The following is a 21,931-nucleotide window of genomic DNA, read 5'->3' on the forward strand; positions in this document are numbered from 1 at the left end:
AATTGTGTCACGACGAAATTATTCTCTATCTCCAGAGAGCTGGAGAAACATAGAGAAAGCGATATGAATGAAAATGCTTATGCACCATGAACCCATCGCATTCCGCTAGTATTTTACTTCAATAAAGAGGCCCGGTTATATTACACAGGAACGAAAATACTGTCTATTGTGTGACGAAACAGTACCGAGGTATAATTCATTACTTACATCTGTCTCTTACTTGGCAAAGCTATGCGAATATCGATTTGTATAAAACCAGAAAGACGTCGAGACGGTGTTAAAATAGCAGTGTTAATAAAAGGGAAAAAAGCTTTTAAACGAAGGATGAAAGAGCGATCTGTTATTATTACGAAAGTTGTGAATAATCCAAGATTTCTTATCCGTGATTTCCGAAGTGGAATTTATATGAAAACTTTATTCAACCGTAAATGAGATTAACATTGTGCGACGTTCGTAACATATATATATATATGTGTGTGAGTGTATATATATGTTATGTATACGTATGTACATACAACAGACAGCGACTATATCATCGAACATCACATTAATTAATCCATCGCTTTAACTTACAATAAATGAAACGATCTTGTCGAATAGTGTACGCTCAAAGAAATATTATCATTTATAATCAATCGGAGTAATCACGATCGATCCGTTTCATATGACAGGGGAGAAGGGAGATTCCTCGGTGTGTATCCTGGATGCAGTCCACACGAGCATTTCGTTTACTCGCATCGAAATCCGTGCACACCAGCTTGATAATACCATTGGGTTTATTATTTGCAGAAACTGGATTATCCTCGTTGACAATGTGTACGGATACGTGAAACAGCTGTCTACCTAGGAAATAGTGGATTAGCTTGGAAACATGCGGCAATACTAACGCTGCGAAACATCGTGGTCCAAGAAGATCGCCTTGCGTTCTTCGCGAGGGATTAACGAAAACCGTCTTCTATAAAGGATTTATATCATATAATTTATAGATCGACGAACAACCGACATAGAAAATATATGTACAATAAAATTTGGTGCGAACAATCATCGAAAACGAAAGATCGATACGCGATTGGCACAATAAAATTTGATTTTTAACAGGGGAGGATAAACTCGTTCTAACGCGATACGCTAAACACGATAACTTCACTCGTCGATTACGAGCTTCGAACGATGAATTTTCTAAAAACGTGAAACACGCTCGCCAACAAATTCGATAGTTTGCAACAATTTTCCATAGTCCGCTAAGCGCCAGTTCCCTCTATGGTATGTATAACACCTGAGCACGGCCATTTCGTGGACGTCAGATAGAACTAATTTAGACATTATGAGCAAGGTCGTCTGTGCAGAGCAAGGCAATAGAAGATAATGTCGTTAGGCTGTGCTGTATTACGTCGGGATTATCACGATTAATTACGCGTACCTGAACGTGTAGGCCGAATATGCAATATTCCATTAATCTCGGCAATCTTTGTCCTTTTTCTAATTGTGATATTAAACGTTAGATAACGATGGAATTCTCGTCGATTCAACTTTTACGTATAACGTAAGACGTAAGTAACGCGATTCGGCTCTCTGTCTTTCGTTTCTTTCGTCTTTTGTTTTGTTTTCTTGTTTGTTTTTTGTCAAGTTGCTGAATCATTCATTGAAACTGTGACGATCTCTCGTCGTTGCCATTAACCTAACAAATTTCACGAGCGGAGAACGAGAGAAATAGTTAACGCCGGTGACCGAATAAAGTTGTCCGCGGAACATCGTTGGAAAGTTTGACCCGGCAAAATGCGCCAGATCGCGACAGGATTATCGCCATTAATTTTACCACTCGTCGCAGGACAGATTACACAATTACACTTTTACGATCGTGATAGTTACACACAGCTTACACATTTACACATATCACAACGGCTAACAGAGGTGGGAAGTTTAGTCGCGGGCGAAATATCAACTTTTGAGCAAACACGAGTGTATACGTTGAAGAAACGTCGAAATTTGCGTTCGTCTTAGAACGGTCGAGAGGAAGGAATCTTACGTCTGAGGGAGGATGCTTCGGTATTCTCGCGATACAACGAATACGTGAGCGTCGTTCGAAGTAGCTGCTCGAGCATCCATAGTTTTAACGATACACCCTAGACCGGTTCCGTTATTTTACAGAGACATCATTCTCGTAGCTCGTTACATACTTTTGTCTCACTTCCCCGTATACACGGATAACACACGCACACACACGTACACGTCTTTCACTATCAACTGTTCGATTCAATTCCTTAACGATTACGTAACGCGTATCACGATAACGTCGCTCACCTTCCGAAGATCAAAGGCTGGTGATTTCAGATCCAACCGGATCCAAAATTGGATACAATTTTGCCGGAACAAACTGCACCTGCAACGTCATAAAATTCACGCGCGCAACCTGGACATTTATCCTTGTTTCTCTCGTCGAATTACACAGCTTTATCTCCTTCTCTTTCGAAAATATCACAACGTTCATTTTTCTATATTTCGAATGGCACACGTGGCGGGGCACAAAGATCAGTTCGTGGCGGTGGAATGCAGCACCAGTTTCAGTGTGGTGAACATCATCAATAGCGCACTGCAAGCCATGACAGATGGCGACGAAGCGATGCTGTGCTGCATCGCAGCTGGATTATCTCCTTTGAACACGTGCACCAGGACACGCGCTGGTTGCGCGTTACTTGCCTCGCAGGTGTAATTTCCGGAATGACGATCAGACGCACGAGGCACCTCCAGCCAACTTTCGCGCCCTACCAAGTCCGTGCTGACATTGACCCCTTGATCGATGTCGTAGTTGATCATCCGGAAGTTATGATACCAGAATAGGTAGGAAGGCGTTTCTGTTGACTTTTTTACAAGGCAGTGAAGCTGCAGGGTGCTACCTGGCCTCACGAACTTCTCCGAGGGACCAGCTATCTCTGCTCTGGCCTCTGCAAATGGTAGAACGTGACGTGTCAGACGTGAGTAGCTTACCGTTCTATCCCATATTGTTTACTAGGGTCCAAGGCGGTTATGAGCACTAGGAAGGATGAGGTATGCATCGTGGCTGGTTAAGGGTTGTACGGGGATAGCGTACGAAATCCCACTCGCTTCACCCTCTTCCTCACTCTCTCTCTCTCTCTCCGTCTCTGTCTCCGTCTGTCTGTCTGTCTGTCTGTCTCTCCTTCTCTCTCTCTCTCTCTCTCGCACGTTCTGGTTCTTTCAACCGTCTCATGGACGAGGCTACCTTTGTGCTATCTCTTCCGCAGACTGACACCCCAAGCCCAAGAATTTTAAGTTACCCTTCACTCGTACCACGAATTCGATGTCTCTCTCCGCTAAACTAGCCCAGCCCCGTCTACCTTTTCGTTTACTCGAGCTATCGTACTCGTCTGTTCGCTCACCGACGCAGACTGACATGACAGCCCTGAGAACCCGTTATAGGGTCAGGTGTGATGGAACACTGTAAACACGAGGCAAAACCTACTCCATCCCTAGTCGGATACACTTTTGCCCATCCGCCTTCAACCCCCGGCGACAGGGCTTCCGTTTCACGACGTGTCACGGACGAACGCACGTGAACAGGAGTGTAGATCGAGTTTTAAGCGCTTCTCTGCGTGATACAAGCACGCTCTTTTGAAGCGTCCACGCTCCAAGTGGTTCTCTCTATATCGCGATGGACCATTGAATCCCGAGAGTAGACGCAAAAGAACGCGCATTCTCGCTACGTGTACCACGAATAAAAACAAATCCGTCACGAGCTAGTCGGACACGTCCGAAATTTATTAAAACGTCACGATTCGAGAACGCTCAGGATTCCAACGATGGTTCGCTTTTTCGTTCCTATCGTGCAATACGATTTTCTCGCGGAACCAATACGTGAATTTTAACCGATCCGTTAAAACGACTGTATTTTGTTGTTTATACGCTTCGCCAGATTGGCCAATTTTTCCTCTTTCAACTATCCGTCTGCTTCGGCTTTTGCCGTTTCGTTATTTTATTCGTTTTACTCGAAACACTTTCCCTTTCTTCCTTTTTCTCTCTCTCTCTCTTTTTTTGTTCCAATCTTTTCTCGCTCTTCGAGCATTCAATTACATCGATCGAATCATCCGGGCTGTGTAGTTCGTAATTTAGTTTCTTAATTAATTTCCACGATGAGAAAGAAATTATAACGCGAGTCTATATACCAGGTAGAAATTGAGGAGCTTATTAAATGTGATGTGATCTAATCCCTTCTCCGGTCTATGTTGAAAGTTTTAAGGGTGATGTAGCAATATCGGATGATTAAAATTAGATCTACAAGGTGCGCTTGTGCGATCGTGAACATACTTGGAAAGGTCAACGTACCGTTAGGAGGTGTATTTATCCCTAGACTTTGAAAATCTTCCATTTTTTTTTTTTTTTTTTTGATACGATACGTCTAATTAGGCCTTAACGAGACGTTATTAAGGCCAACTTTTGAAACTGTCTTCGTGACAATTGATAGGATCGTTATCGATTCAAAAGTTTCCGGAGAAGGTAAATTCCTTCCAAATCAATGCCCTCGTTAAATACGTCTTTACCAACTTCTTATTCTTTGGTAATCCAATCTGATTTTCAGCCACGAAGCTACTACGGAACGCGCATACTGTTGATTCGAGAAAGGGCTCGATCTATTCTCCTCGATCGCGTTTTAATTAGTGAGCAAGCTACGTAATCCAATTTCTTTTTTCCTCTTACCCTTATCCGTTCCGCCGTTCTTTCGACGAGAGCAATCGTTAATAATCAGAGACGATGGAAATGTCCTGAAAATGCTTATTCGATCAACTCGAATTAATCGATTAATTGCATTAACACAGGAACTCGCCTTTGTAACTATTCGCTGTATGCACGAATTACGTTTGAGGGGTATGGGTGCACGTATAGTCAGACACTCGCAGGCGATTGATTTTCCGCGTTTTTCCAAAGCAGTAATGGTATAGATCGTCGTTTTATTGAAATCTAACATGAAGTACGGACGTTCTATAGCAGAAGTATCTCTTATTGATACTGCGATACGATATCTCGACGAGTGTTTGAAAAATTTTCCAGGCCACTATCCGAAGCAAGCAAACGACGAAATTCTTTTATAAGTTTCGAGGGCCGTGACGTTTTATCGTTGACATCTTTTTAGATCTTTTACGGGGAAGTGGTTCGTTGAAAATTGAATGAATGGGCGGCAATAATTTATGAAAGAACGTAGTTTTCAATGGGAAGTCTTTAAATTCGTGCCGAAGCAAAGGGACACAGCGTTAATTAACGAATCGATTCCACAAATTTGCGGGACATTGCGCACAAATCGGTCATCGAAATCCACCACAGAATATTTCATTCGATTATTCAGCGTAACATTCCTATTTGTCCCATACAATAAAACATCATAACTATTTAGCAGTATATAAAACACTATAATCGAAACGTCCCGACTGCGATCCCGTTGTACATCATCCTCAGATCAGAAAAATCTCGGCCCATGAATTTCAAGTGTGCAGGAAGGAACGTAAATATTGCACGTCGCGGATTTGGGTGGGGGTGGAGTCGAGGGTAGGAGAGAGTATAAATATTAAAAGTACCTGAGAAAGGCTCTAGTACGTATCCGTCAGATGTCACGACAAAAACACGGTCCCGGAAACCAGGACAAAATTAGATAGTAACTGGCGTTCGCCCGCGTGCATACACACACACACACACATACACAACGCACAAGTACAGATGTATTCTTATATATAAAATATACATATATAGATGTAGGAGTATATATATGGATCTATGGATACAGATATAGAGAGAGCGTACTTTCAAAAACTAGAATCTAAATGCAAATACACGAAACACGCAGAGACTGAGAAAGGGAGAGAAAGAGAAATAGTGAGAGAGAGAAACAGACAGACGGAGAGGAACGTCGCTTAAAACGGCGACGCCGGGACCAAACGTCGTAATTCACGAAACTTCGGCCTCCTTGGTCTGATAAAAACCGTTTTCCCGCTATTGATCGGCCATCTGCTTAATAAAATCCAGATAAAAGTGCTTGCCAGTCTTTTTCTACAGGCTGTCGGACTCCGATCGCGTCGACACGTGGAGCCTGCGTAAATGGAAATGAAAATGTAAACACTGTAAACCGTAGCTAAAGAAAACAGAAGACTATTGAAATAGGGAATGACCGAGGATGAGACTAAGAGGAAGAAAAAAGAAAAAGGTGACAGGTAGAAATAGGTGATCTGATAAAAGAGAGGGAATTCTTAAACTGCTGTTTTCCTTTTCTGGTGGTAGCGTATAAGGAGAAAGAGTTTCTGCTATAGATATTCTGGTGTTGGGTATCTTATCAGGAAACCGGACGAGAGTGTACTGTCTCTAAGTAGCGACGCTGCTCTTTACGTGCACCCCTTGGTAGAAAGCATTCCCACTTTTCGAGCTCGCACTACAACGCCGTCCAACAAACGGAACACGCGTTTCGGTCTATTTTATTTCCAGCATTTAACTGTGTTCTCGTATTATATTATATTCGTTATTGCAGCTGACGTAATTGCGACTGGGCAACAGTGAAATGCGAAACGCGACACTAAAGAAAAGAATGATATTAACGGAGAAAGAACTGAAATACGTAATTGTGTATGTATATGGGCCAAGGCATACGTGTGGAGGTTACATAAATGGAGAGAGACAGGAAAAAAGTGAAAGAGAGAGAGAAAAATCATACGTCGAGTCGGTCATGCATGTTGTTAAAAAAAAAAAAAAAAAGGTAGACGATCGATACGAATAATCGAACCGATATTTCTCCGATGTTTATCCACCGTTGTCGAATATGATTGTGAACAGTGAATGCGGAAAAAATGGCGAAAAAAGTTTCCGTTCGGAACATTTATTCCAATTTCATTAACCATTCGACGAGATAAACTAGAATTTAATTTATTCTATCTAATGGGTCAGGAGATAGAGTAGATTTTCAACTGATGACGAAAATTTGCGCGAGAAGCTGAAAAGCATATTAAAAAAAAACAAAAAAAAAAAAAGGAAAACGGGGAAAAAAGAAAGAGGATTGGAAAAATCGGACAAGCGTCCATCGCAGCCGTTATATACGATAACCGAAAATCGGGCACAGGCCACACGCAAATAGCTTATATCGGTGTTTAATATCACGCTTACCGACAACCTCGAGGAACAGAAATATACTAGTGGGTGGGTGGGTGGATACTTGGCACTGGTACAATCCAGCATCCCTCGGTTGAACGTATTTTATTTGAAGAGTCCAATCCTCGCTGTGGTGGAAATGAATTGCCTGGAACCGCTCGTCGTTGGCGTACGTTGTCAGTCCTACGGTCAGTAACTCCTGAACGTTCTTCCGCTTGATCCACGACACCTGGAGAGCCGGCAAAAACTCTCGTTAACAAGAATGATCTCTCGCCCCTAACCAGAATTGGTCATGAAACCGGAGAACAACGAAAAAGAAAGATCTCGTCTAACGACAAGGGATTCACCTCTGTGCCTCTTTACGTGGAAAACAGCTAAAAATTTCAAGTTACTACCAGCGGAATGCATGGCCTGCCTTTATCACAGATCGAATTTTTCATCATTTGTTCCCCACGAAATTGGAAATGTTCTTCCTCCGATAAAAATCGCTCGATGAAAAACGAAGGGGAAGTAATTTAGTTCCTTCTATATGTACTTCGCTCTATCGACAAATGTGCCCCGTTACGGATCCAGATTTTAATTAATCGCCGGTGCTTCCCTGTGTGTACAATAATTCGTAACTATCGGATCTATCGTGGTAGCGAAAACGATTTCTTCGAAATAAGCCAGCCTGATATTGCCCGAAGGAACAAATAAGCACCGTGCCTGTTCACGACGCTCACTATTCACTTCCATGTAATATCGGGGTCCCCGGTTGCGGCCTCTGCCATTGTCTGTCTATTACGGTCAGTAACTATCGTCCTGACGTTATGAGTACTAACGTTGCCATTAGTCACAGCATTTTCTATCTATGGCAGTACCCCGATATCCATTTTGCCATGGTCATTAACTCTTCTTCTTCTCTTGTCCATCGATTCTTCTTAGATCCTCTTAACTCTGCCGAAGAAAATGACTGCTTCAAAACGATTAGAGTCGAGTAGAACTTAAACGTTCCTCGATACAGGAAAAAGCAAGAGGGAAAATGTGGTATAAGACGTGTGATACGTTATGTACATATAACGTATGTAGCATGTGTGTGTACATATATATTTTGCATATATTATATATATTGTATATATTAAGTTGTCCCAAAAGTTCCTTTTGTTTTCTAAGGGAATAATAGATACACAATATTTTTTTATATTATTATAAATAATAAATCATAAAAAACAAAATATAAAATAAAAATATAAAAATATAACTTTTGGGAAAACCCAATATATTTATATAACATTATAATATATAATATACATATATATACAATATATATACATAACACGCAATCAAGCAACTTTCGTAGGAATATCGACATATACACGAGTTAAACGCTTCGGACTATTCATTAGCTTGGTTCGCAAGTTCGTGAAAATAGAACTATCGAGTTGCGATCGTAGTTTGGTAACTTTCGGAAACTAGTAACTGCCCTGTAAATATCGTGCGCATATTACAGTCCAGTAAATGTACTACATCAATAACGATCAGTAATTGCCGTACGCGGGTTCTCACTTGAGATTCTGTGTACCCGAGGGTAAGCAAGAAATGCCCTCGGCCAGAATAATTTCTCGAACTGTGACACAGGATGATTGCACAGCTCGTGACCAGAATTGATTGAGGCATGATATAGCGCGTAACACGCACTATGAGAAATTCTATCTACAGGTGATTCGCGTTTATTCGATAAATTATCTATTATCAGTCGGTTCGATCACGTCCGATATTATCGCTACTTTCAACCCACTCGCTTTAAAAGTACCGTATTATCTGGAAAATCGATATCCTTTCATTCTTTAACACTTAGCATTATCGCGTCGCTTTTGTAAATGAGCTATAATGAAATAGGAAACACCTGTTAATCAATTAATGTGCGATATTTATTGCCAAAGTTTTTAAAGATTTTCGAATGACCTTAAAACGTCAATGTCATGATATTAATGATTACTCAAAATTTAAAATTGAACCCGAATGCCAATGATCTAACCTGGGACGACCTTTCACGACTTCCGAATGACTTACACTTGCAATGACATAATTTTTCCATATCCATATCCAAGTTAGCAAATTTTATCACATGACGCGTGAGTCATATCATACATTTCGATAAAAAATTTGAATGAAAAAACGTTATCTTTAACAAGAGGTTAGATTAAAACTTGTCGCAATGCGGGCTAGTTGAAACAAAAGCTAACCGCGTAAACGTGACGTTTTTTTTTTTTTTTACATTTCACGCTGCACATTCGCCCCTTGAAATATTGACGCGGCGAACAATTTATAAAACTCATATTACGCATGGCCATCGGGGTGTAAATAGGCGATCCGTGTAATGTACTGTGATTTTTATTCTCGCCGAGGCGATTCAGTGTCTATTTCAGCGTTTCACGCCAAGCTTTCCTGTATTTAAAAGAGCGCAAGCCTATTGCAAGAAGTGCTATCAACGAGGATAATCCTCGGAGCTTGCCACGAGATGATGGCGTTCTCGTAGTTGGAATTGGCCGTGAAATGCGAAGAGAGGAGAAAATAGATCCGTCCCCTACGATAGGATCTCGTCTCCTATACGTATTTATGTCTGTCGTAAAGTTTAGCTACCTTGTAACGAGGGGCACGAATGTTTTTACTCTAAAATTGAATTCTTGATGTTTGTCTACGTGAAATATATAATCTCGGCGTGATAGATACCTTTAATCTTCTTCCTTTTAATACATCGTTTCTTTTACAAGGATCGGTCAATTACATTTTCCGAGCTTTTAATCTTTTAATTCGCCCTTCGAGAAAGAGAGAGGGAAAAACGAGGACGAAACCCAAGTAATTCGCCAAGCTGCACTTGTATCAAGAAAACGCAAGGCACTCCTGCCTCTTCTCGAAACGATATCAAACACTCAGCGAGAGATTAAATGGAATGATTCGGCTGCCACGGCGTAGAGAAGGATTACGCGACTCGAGGTAGAAAAATTGAGCGTGGAATTGGAGAGGGAGAGAGATTTGTCTTCGGACGATAAGACTCCAACCCGGACGTTGAGCCCAACGTGTCGCGAAGCTTTCCGCGAGAATTGCTCCACTTGCCACGCGTTGGTCCTTTAACGCGTACCCCTCATTAACATTTTACCTTCATATTTCATCTACCGCGATACTTTATATATGCTGCTTCGCTTTTAAATTCCGACGTAATTTTTCTTCGCCGCTTTCAGTAAGCTGCCCGCCTATACGCCCACGCCGACCCGAAGCTTTTACGTAAGACACCACCTCGTGAGATTCAGGTGGCATTTAAATAGCAGAAATGTATGCCAACAGAAGCGGCTGGAACGATTACCTAGATCATGAAAAGTATTGGCTACATCTCGAAGAATAATGAGAAACGACGGATAAACAGCCGACACGGTGAAAGAGCGGAATGAAAAAGAGCGGCGTCTCCAAGGACGGTTTCTCACGTACTCTCGAAATTTGCTGACGGAACTTTCATCGTTCTTACTCTGTTGAAATATTCCTAGGAACAAAAAAAATTGAGAATAGAGGAACAATGAGAAGCAAAATTCGTGATGGAACGTGCTCCTATAATACGATGAGTATCGTAAAGAAATTCAATCGGTCCGTAATCAAGTAGATAAAAGGACGCGATGATACGCTATTCGACTCACGTTTTCCTTTAAACCTTTCAGAGGTTACCACGCCCAGCCTCAAATCGATTACACTTCGCACTTGATTAATGGTACACAAATCTATAAACGGTTCGAGAATCGTGGAATGTGTTACGTATAAACATGCACCGCAGCGAAATCGTGAAATTCCTGGAAATCCAACCGCGATATCCGTTTCGCGGGACTGAACGAAAGCCGAAGCCGTGCTCCCCTGCTTTGCGTAACTTAGGATCGGGTTAAATGACTGTTCTACTCGTGGAGAATTCCTACAAGCACCCGTTAGGTTGTCATACCAGAGGCTCGAATTCGCAGGAACGACGAGGTGGAAACGTGAAACGAAATGAGAGAATTAGAAAAGACGTGCTCACCACCGCCACAGATTACAAACAGCTCGATCGGAGGTGAAACCGACGGTACGTAGATGTGCAATGTTAACTCTTCAAATCGTTACTTGTCATGAAAAAGCGAAATAATAAAATTTATTTCGTTGAGAATACCATAGCTAGTGTATCATTTCAAATAAACTCGACCACTACGTATTGTATCGGAACATGTGCTCCATTTTTCTCTTTCTGTTCAATTTACGAATGGACAATACATATTGATAAATAAAAGTTCACAAATATTGATCATCAAGGAGCTTCCTCTGTCTGCGTTCCCTCCAATTTTTCTCTTTTTTCTTTTTTTACGCACATGTAATGCGTATGGAATGCGAACTATAAAAAAAGGGGGAGTAAAAATGCGGGTCTCATCACGCGGACGATTAATTTAGTTTCCGTCGGTGCATCGCGATAAATATTTGTTTCATAAAAGCACCGTTTTAATTAAGCCACATGCATATTTCTATGCAGCGGCGCGCCGCTCCCCTGCAGTCTTCCATTCGATTTACATCCCGCTTAAATTATTATTAAAGTCCGCGCGCGCATAATGCATGAACAGCCGCGAGCGCACCAGCCGGCTATCTCCAGAATCCGTCACGAAACAACTCTTTAGGATTTAATGAATCGGAAATGAAACACACGAACCAAGCATTCATACGCGAATTTTGAAAGGAGCTTCGTGTCTCCTACCAGCAATACGCGAACCGCGTTCACCATGTTTACTATAGTTGCTGCATATACTCTTTGACCAAACTTGAATCGCAGTCTGTCCAAAGTAAATTTCTGAGGTGTTTCCATCATTTCAAATTCTCCGTCTAGTGGCGTGCGTTTATAACTTTCCTTTTCGCTTTGCTCGTCTCCGTTTTCTCATCTTTAACCACTAACGCGGTGCATGCCTGTTGCGTAAGGAAATTTCGAACCAGACGTTTCCCATCCACTTTCCCAGTGTCATATTTGCAGTTCCCGCGGACGAAGCAACCGAATACGTCTGCGGGGACGCGTGTTACCGTCTTGAATGAAACTCCATAGGTCGAGGAATTTGTGCACGGAGAGATTCTCGAATAGTCCCGACGAAACTTCGTCAATGTGTATCTTCCTCACCTTAAGGAGGAACGATCTCAACCACGGAAACCCTTTCGTGCTGTAAACACTCAAACAGTCGAAGTCCGAATGCAGATATGCAGTTTGTACCATTAGAGACTAACCGGATGTTAGCCTGCTATCCTTTACGAAACACGTACCCCTGGTTATTAATACCGGCTTTCAGAACTCTAACAACATGCTGATACCGCTCGAACGATGTAAATTGTTCAGTGGCAATTTGTCCAGTGGGCACCTTCAGGCGATATTAATTGCAACCAGACGAGACGAAACGATGAAAGAGAGAATTTTAATAGGAGGTCTAACAAAGCTCCAGAAATAACCAGCTTCGAAGGTCTTTTATTTTTCGTGATATTCTTTTCCCTTTGCATCGCATGTTCTATTATCGATATTGCAATTCCTAGGCTCTTAAATTTCCCCAGCGAAACACGGTCCGTTGAAAATTACGATCGTATAAAAGTAAAAAGTTAGTACGGGGCAAATGGACAGGAAAGAGCTTCCGGACAGGCGTTCGCGCGAGTTGCTGGTTTCCCGGGGTCGAGAGCGGAAACACAGTAGCGAAGTTTTGGCCGTCTATCTGAAAATCAGTCCTTGTACGTTTGTCGGATCTCAAGACACCCTTCTAACGGTTCACGCTTATTGAGCAATTCCCCGACATGAATGCAGACACAGGCTCTCAGCGCAATGCCTTACATCGCTTTCACGTTCTCTCCGCTCCCATCGAGCTCGTGCATCGCGAGCCCACCCAATTACTAGGATACAGATCGTTAGTGATTTCCAAAGAGATTCCCCTGTACAATGCAAACTCGGCTTCGGAACTTCCCCTTTTCGACCCGTTTTACCATGCAAGATGCTTTCACTGACTCGCCGTAACAAATCGCGCGTGTACCTATCTACGACTGAAATTCGCTGACTGGGAACGTTCACCGACATCGATGACAACGACGACAACGTTTATGGTAGACCCTGGGTTGAAAATAAAACAGTACAAAGGAAGAGCACAGCAGGGTGTAGAAACATGAAATATAAAGGTCTAAAGAATAGAACCAGTTACATAAAGAACTAGAACATCAAAGAGCGTAGAAACTCGATCAAAACTGCTCGTAGTCGCTTTGACTTCATTTCTGTACGTAGTGTAATGATATTTTCCGCATGTACACTTTTAGAATTATTTAACTACTGTCCGTATGAAACCGTCGTTACTAATAAGCTATAACGCAAGTCGACTGTGTGCGCGCTCTTTCATCTGCCCACTGGAAAACCTCTGATTCGATCCATATTAATGATTCTCGGCCGAGTTCCAACGATGCCGTTTCCGCGATGTGAATTTTCGTTCGTTGGAAGTTGCACAGAGTTCTTGCGATGGATACGATTCGGGCACAGGGTTCAACGAGAACAACGCCTTAATGTACACGTAATTTCCAGTCGCGCGTAGATTCAGATCGCGAAGGAACTCGGAGCACAGTGTCCGTGAGTAATTGCTATTTTCTTGCCTTTAAATCGTGCCACGGCAAGATTATTATTCATGAACCAAATAAACTATCGTATTGTCTGTAACAACGTTCGCCTGGCCGTTCCGTTCCGTTGCCTCCCGTTCTGTGTTCACGTAACTTGCCGTTAAAATAAATTCGTCGAAGCACGTTCGCTCTCTTAACCAACATTTATAGAATAGCGGAACGCATTTCGCGATCCAACCAGACATATCTGGTCACTATCGTCACGGTTTCGCGTGATATTTTCATCGAGATTTGAACGTGAAAGAGGAAAGAGAGAGAGAGAGAGAGACAAACAGATAGACAGATAGACAGACAGACAGAAGCGAAAGGGCCAATAGCAATCCGACCGATTCGATATAATTAGATTTACATCGCGTTTTGGTTTCGTCTCGTTTGAACGGAATCCAAATATTGCTGTAAATTATGGATAAAAAGGCGGCCACGACCCGCTTTAGCCCCTCGACTTTATTCTCGTCGGCCAACCGAAGTTAACCCCTTTTTTTCGGAACGTTAGCCTGTCGTTACTTTCTAACGAACTATGGATATATATATATATATATATATATATATATATATATATATATATATATATATACATATATTGCTATATATAAGAAAAAGATAGAAAAAAAGAGAGGCGGAGACGGTAACGACACGCATTCATAAATGTGAAACTTTCGTCGGGCGCAATCGAGATAAAAGCTTCAAAGACCGGCAAGTGTTGTCACGTGATGCGGTGGAACGCGGATTATCAAGCTACCGTTTAACCAAAATACCCATTACCATAATACTGGCTGCGCGAAATGGCAACTCGAAAGAATGGAAAACATGCGATAGCGAAACGGAGGGGAAAAGATGGAAGAGAAATAGAAAAAGGAGGAAGACCTTGGGGTCGTGCGTATTACTTAGCGTTGATGAGAGCCTTAATAATAAAAGGGGGAAAAACGGAACATGGTAATCGAGGTTACTGGAATTGGCGAATTAATTGAAACGATGCTATCGCAGGATTCTCCGAGTGACTTAACGTGAGAATTTATAAGAGGAAACGAGCACGTTCGTGCGAATCGAACGTTCGTTCGATTTTCGATCTGTTAATTAAAGAGACAAGAATGCGAGACTAAAATAGCCCCGGCTTTATTAAGTCTCCAGACGATTTGTTTATCTTTGTCAAGCTACTATATATACGCACGTACTCAGAGAAATGACGGATGTCGGTTTACATTGAAGAAGTTGCCCGTGAACAATGAATCGCGAGACAAAGAAACTTGGAAAATCGAACCGTATGTATGTAAATTCCTATAGTGTTTAAATGCTTGTCCTTATTTTGTCGCTTCACCGCAATTCTCCGTGTCTCGTGCAACATGTACGATTCCTGTACGCGAGACACGTGGCTCTCTAATGGGCAATGCCGCTTCAATCTCGTGGAGCAAGTAGCATAGTATGTTTTACCCATCGATACGATGTGTCTGTGCGCTTCTCCTTTCTATCCGCCGGCTACATAAAGGAGATTTCATATAAAGGACAGGCAATCTTCGAGGGATAAGTCGAAACGTACATAGACTTCTTTCAGTTCGAAGACGTCGCATTCAATTAGAAGGCAAGGCTCTTGCAAAATTGCAAAAGACTTTGCGCGCGATCCGGCAATGCACGGACAGCGATACGGCCGGTTTCATTATCTCGTACCTTTCTCCATTTTCTTTCTCTTTCTCTATTCGTTCTCTCCTTTTATTTCTTCTTCTTTCTCTGCTGTCCCTTGCCTTCTCTCCCTGTTTTCTTCTTTCGCTCTTTCCCCAAGCACGCAATGAAATTTTATACGACCGAGCCACCGAGCACGTAGCGACAATAGAAGTAGCGTGCGAATTGTTCGACGGCGACCTTCCTATTGATTTCCACCTGCGTCGATTTAACTCGACCTCCGTACTCACCCTCCCAGCCATCGCTTTCCCCTTTCCATTCGGCTCATCCCCCGCGTTCCTCATTCCACCTCGATGATGCTCTGTGCTCGACCACCAAATTATTGCGTAACGCGACTACTGCGCGCGCGGAAAAAGACAAATAACGTGGTAATAACTCCGTGAATATCGCGGAAAAAACACAGGAGGAAAATTTCCCCGGTTGGATGTCATCCATCCGGGCAAAACAGTTTTCGAATGGCGGTAGCTGAGGTGCTCGCGGAACCGTGCCATTTCTATGCGCGTGCACGGAGATGAACAAAATGTCAAGCATCTCGTGAGATTGGATGGGAAAACGGCCTTCTGCTTGCCGAACCTTTCGCTCCGATTTCTCGTTCCCCGAATATAGCGACGTGCCTTAATGGCGCGCGCATTGTCGATCTTCTACTTCTCTTGCTTGACGATGACAATTCGTCGCAGCATTCAGGGTAACATTCATCGGAACGTTTCCCTTTTTCCACGTTTAAATCAGCAGAGGTCGGCCGGAATCGTTATCGTCCGGACGTATCGTGTAACGTGCACCAATGATATTAATGCGAACGCGATCGCCTCTCGAGCGTCGCAGCTAATTGCGCGCGACACGCAAAGTTTTCGCCATTGGAACGTAACGCGTAACTCAGCGGCGATAAAATCCCGCGAATATGCGGCTTAATGAAATGGTACGCGCTGCTTTTCACCCCTCTACTCGACTTTTGATTGCGTCTATCGTATTTATGAGGCACGATCTATACTTCGGTCTCAGGAAATGCTTATGCATTATGGAATTTCGTTACGAGCCACTAATTTCAAAAGAAGCATGCTCGTTTTTCCTCTTCACGTTCTTTCCCCTTTCTCTTTTTCTTTCACTGTGTTTGTTCTTCGTGCAACGACCATAAAACAATCAGCCGTCGTCACGAGCTATTAAGCTCCGTTTCATTTGACGTCTCTTTTTTTCTACTTCACGGCGATATCGCTTCAATAAAAATGGAGAACAAAGTTCAAGATAGCGAATTGGTTCTCACATCGATTCCCGTGTCCGTGTACCACGTTTCGAAGTCTCGGCTTGCAGGTAAACTGAGGCTAACAATGGGTGAACCCGGGGGAAGCGACTTCGTCTAACGAAGGGAAACGCAAACATTTTATTTCGCAACTTTCGAAACTTGTCGAGCTAAACGAAAGAGGCTGTGAATTCTCTCTCGGACTCGTCTTCTTTCTTCTTTCTTCCCCGTTCACTTTGTTCTGCCCTCCTATAGATTTTCTTTTCCTTCTGTAGCTTCATCGAAAATTTCATTAAGACATTCAGGCCGGCACTGAGTAGTCCTCTATTTTGAACGTTGGATACGTATTTCCTTGGGAAGGATAGTAAAATATCCAGGAATAATCGATGGTCCATAGGATATAATTGAAAGCATAATTGAAACATGCTATTTGACGAGCTCGTAAAAGCTTTTGTTACTTTTAACAATACAACCAAGGGATGAAAGAGATACAACTGAAAAGTTAAAAGTCCCGTGTCGCCGGACTTTTTAGATTTTAATTCCATTTTACCCAATCGCGTGCCACGAATAAACCTTCCAATTAAAAGTCTCGACTGTCTTCACTTCAATTAAAATCTTTCTTTCGAGCCGATGTACCCGTATTATCCTCCAATTTAAACTCGTTCATAATCGTAATAATAACGAGGATTAAGAGGATCTATACAAGATAGCTAACGAAGATGAACCTAAACGGGAACAGCGACACAATTTACGTACAAAAATCTGTCATAGAACTAAAAAAGAAAAAAGGGGGTTATTTCTTTGATTTCTTCTGTTCTTTAAATCCTATCGTTCGCTACACCCCGGCTACGAACCCGGCACGAACAGCCACTAACCCTCATTTCCCTCGATTCTCCCAGAGGCCACCCCGTTCAGCTCTAACGTTGATATGATAATAACTTTTCCGCGCTCTTGGGAACGGAAATCGCGTAAAACCCGAACTCCGGGTAATGCTTTTTGAAAAACTTTTTGAAGAATGTTCCTCGACTTGAATCTCACCATTCCATCCCCCAGATTATGGACGACGCAGGGTAGGAGAGCGGTAGATCCAGATTGGGCGGAGATCACCGTGGAATTTTCGGTACCGAAACTCATCGGAAGTGTAGGCGGTAGGTCGATGTCCAATGGTTTCATGCTGGCTTCTAACGAATTCCCGTTCGCCGGGACGACTTCCGCCGTAACCGCTGTCGGGTACTCTGAAAAATAAGCATTAAATCAAAGGAATCGTTGCCATGTCCTTGCAGGATTCAGGATGGTTCTCCTCGGCACAAAGCTCGTCGTACCACGAGCAGCATCCTCGTTAAGAGGCTTTCCTCTGGACTTTACTCAACCCCTTTGCGCCTTACCTATCGACCCCTTCAAATATTTATGCGCACCTCGTTCGAATAGCCCCAGAGGATTTGTTGAAACAAAGGATTGTTCTTTTCTCGTGTTTATTTGCTAACAGGGAATGAGAGGCGTCAAATGGAAATGTCAGTGAAAGAAGTCTTATAAGAAGAATTGTGGACGAATAGCTTTTCGTTGTTTGATCGAGTACGATTTATCGATGGGTTGAATTTTAAACATTTAGTTAACCGTAGAGCGTGTTGGAAAGTCAAAGTTAACTTCCGTCGATCTGTCTTTCTACGACGGCTTGTAGTTCTAACGGGTTTATTTGTTATCTCTCGTCGAACAAGTTGATCGAACCATGAATCAGGACAAATGTTGATGACCGAACGTGATAAGCAGCAGAAAATACGATCGATCAATGGAAGTTAATTTTCATGATGGACAGGATTAACTTAATGCAATAATTCTTGTCAGAGGAAGGCTTAAAAAATACGATGGAAGTAGATCTCCTTTTCGAAGGATAATACGACTCTCGAATCATTTTAATGATAATTTAAAGTTTTAAGCCTGGGAAGGTGGGTAACCACAGACTTACTGTTGCTCGGGCAAAGTTTGGGAAACTTTCGTCTTCTCGAAAAGAAAAACGTTCTCTTGTCAGCGTCGTCGCTTCCTTACTTATGCTAGTGGGACGTTGGCGGTTTTCGTTCCTTCCACCGGTACATTATCCCTCCAAAAAAAAAGAGGGAGAAAAAGAAGAATTAAAAGCGGAGATTGCGAGAATCTTTTACGTGTTAGTACTAATTATGCTATACCAATACACGTTTGTATTAATTACATTATTCCTCTTTATCTATACGTACGTATGAAAATCAGTGTCATGATACACGCTCATGAATCTTTAACATACTTTCGCGATTAATTTTTATGGCGTTGGTATAAAAGCGGATCAAAAATTGCAATTTTAATAAGACTGGAATAATCCCGAGTACCGTATGCATAAGTATATCATTTAAATTCCGTCTGACTGATCATACGCGGATTTAATAGCCATCTAGTCAGCTAGGGTGCAATTGCCCGAGATATGCGCATAAAATTTCGTAGGATAAATGTTAAAAAGCTCTTCTCCACGAGTTTTGTGAACGGTTAACTGTCTTTTCACGAGGCGAAGCTGGATTTTTCGCGGGAGTTCGTACGGCGAGGTAAAAGTTTAGTTCGAGGATAAGAAGAATTCCGTGGCGGGAGTGTTTAACGAATGCAGCGAGTTCGCTTTGATTCTCCTCCTCCATTTTCTTTTACCCGATTCCTATTATTCAATAGAACGTCAAATTTACTAGCCGAAATTTTTCCATTCGTCCGACACTCGATCTAACTTTGGACTCTTGAGAGCCGTCGGATAATACATATACATATGGGAGCACCGCGTGAGACGGGTAAAAACAAATAGCGAAACTTCGAAAGGCTATCCGGGAAAAGTTTCATTATTTTCAAGAAGGAGACCGTGCCAAGAATTTCTATTAAAATAATAAGAACTTAAACGACCGATCCTGTTATGAAACGTATCTATACCATGGTACGTGAAGGTAAAAAGTCCCATCGAGATATTTTCGAGCGAAAATCTTGTTTGAGGCGTTAATTTTTTTCTGCCAGTTTATCGAAACTCTCTTTAAGCGGAAGGTAAACGTTACTTTCACGTGTTCCTTTTCGTTCCTTGTTGCATAATTTAATTAATGGATGGTCGGGCTGAACGAGGCAATCAACATTTTAAAAGATAGCAGCCGCTGGTGTTACATTTTGCTCGACGTAAATCGATTTCACCCAGGCATGACAACCAGGTTCTTGTAATCGTTCTGACCAGCTCGTTAAACGAAAATCAACCTTTATACCAAAGATAGTGGAAAAAAGGAAAGAGTAATCCTATGACAGGAATAATCGACTGTAAGGTGTCGTTATTACTGAAAACTTGGGAAATGAGATACTTCTGGAGCTTAAGGAACAGCAATATTCGTAAATTCCCATGCGCTAAGCGTCTTTCAGAGCAATTTAACTACCAACTTTTCTCCAACGTTCGCTAAACTAGAAATAAAACACCACGATGTCGAGCTCGTTTGTTTCACCATAACTTCAGCATGCCGCACTCTCTTTCCCTCTGGTTGGCAACTTCAACTACTCCGGCTGTGAAAATTTATTCCCAATGCGAGACAGCACGATTTCGTGACGTAAAATAACGTGAACATTTCCTTCGCATAGATTCCTTCGCGTAGGAATACGGCAAGTACGCTTTTCGAAGGTCGTTCCGCTTTCCTGAAATCTCAGAGCGCGACGAAGGTGCAGGTATCACGAGACACGCGTAAATCGCGGCATCGAAGGAAATTTCTTGACGGTGTTCAAAACGTCCCGGAACAGTACTGGTGTTTCCGACACGTCTTACACACGGTACGTATAATAAGTATCGTGAGTTCTAAACACGTAGTACGGTACATAGCTGCGTGTAGCTCCGGGCATAAGCTTCATCGAGTAACAATCATGAAATATATCGAACGCGCCGTTCTCTGTGTTTCGCCTCTGTATTTCTCTCGCATTGGATCGAGCCGTCGAGTAAACTATTTTTCCGACCAAAATTCTACGTTACACGAGCAAAACGAACATTCACACGAGTGTAACAGCCGGCCCAGCAGATGGTCATAGATATAGAATACGAAACAGGGCCGTGCGCGATATTTCTCCTCTCGTTCATCCAAGTATATTTAGCAAGTAAACTGATGAACAACCGCGACACTGCACACCGGTTCACCCCTTCCCGACACGTCGTGTATCTTTTTTTTCTCTTTTTTCTCTTTTACGATCCGACAGACGCGTCACGATGAAAGCGGCCTTTTTACCGCGTTCTTTACATAGCCTGCGCGGAGACACGCGGACTCGCGGAGACGCTTTTTGTCCGGCTACGGACGCAATAAAGCGAATAAACGCTCATAAACGAGCCTAACCGTGGTCCAACGACAAACCCCCTGAAGGGAAACTATAAATTCACCGCCACTCGTTTAGCGAATATTTGTTCATCGAAGGTACACGTGGCGCGTTTCACTAGCTTGGTATGTTTTCCTAAGTAAATCGCCAGGCCTTCCACGGAAGTTTCGCGGCAGGGTTAAGCGTGCATCTAAAATTTGCATGAGCGATGCATCTCTGGGTGTGTTGCTAAATTGAACAAGTAACCCTGCTGGTATCGCTTCACGCAGAAATAGATTAAATTAAGTTACGCGGCTTCTGTACGAACTCTTGGAAATCTGCGGTGAACCAAGCTGATTCCTCGCGAAAGGAGAATGGTAAATAGCATGTAATAAATTCCGAGAGATGGAAGCCAGTCCAGTCGGATTCTGGAGATTAAACTTGACTTAAATTTAACGCACGGGACGTATTCATATTTTTCACGATGAATCGCTATGAAAGGGCAAAAGCTTTTGTTCTTATTTCGCTGTTGGTATACCGTCTTCGACGTATTCGTTGCGAATTGTAATTTGTGTAAATAATACCTGCTAAATAATATATCAAAATACAGACACGTATTAATTGAATCATGTCTACGACAGGAATCAATAGATAGAACAAACAGAGATGTAACGCCTCGCAAGGATAGGAAAGTTACGTACGATGAGATTTCATAGCATTGGAGAGTGCGGAACTCTCGTAGTGCTTTATTACCGTGCTTAAACGTGATATTGTGCTCATACGGCATAGTTTGTTACAGAGTATCTATGCTCGTAATCTACGGGGAAAATATTTACCGCGTGCATCTGTTGGCGCATAAACACGCGTATTGCGATTTATACCAGGTACCAGAGAGCTGAACTTTATTTA

General features: G+C 42.4%; 1 protein-coding gene across 1 annotated transcript in view; it reads right to left on the reverse strand.

The window, feature by feature from the left end:
* Positions 1-372: 372 nt before the first annotated feature.
* Positions 373-21,931, reverse strand: part of LOC132911271 (lachesin-like) — a 33,148-nt gene continuing 11,589 nt past the window's right edge. The window contains exons 3-5 of the mRNA XM_060967829.1: positions 17,750-17,946; positions 7,153-7,366; positions 373-2,942 (exon numbers count right to left, since the gene is read on the reverse strand). Coding sequence (XP_060823812.1) covers positions 2,530-2,942; positions 7,153-7,366; positions 17,750-17,946 — 824 coding nt within the window. The 3' untranslated portion in view covers positions 373-2,529. The remainder of the gene's footprint in view (positions 2,943-7,152; positions 7,367-17,749; positions 17,947-21,931) is intronic.

The sequence above is a fragment of the Bombus pascuorum genome, chromosome 10 (genome assembly GCF_905332965.1).
Source record: "Bombus pascuorum chromosome 10, iyBomPasc1.1, whole genome shotgun sequence".
NCBI lineage: Eukaryota > Metazoa > Arthropoda > Insecta > Hymenoptera > Apidae > Bombus > Bombus pascuorum.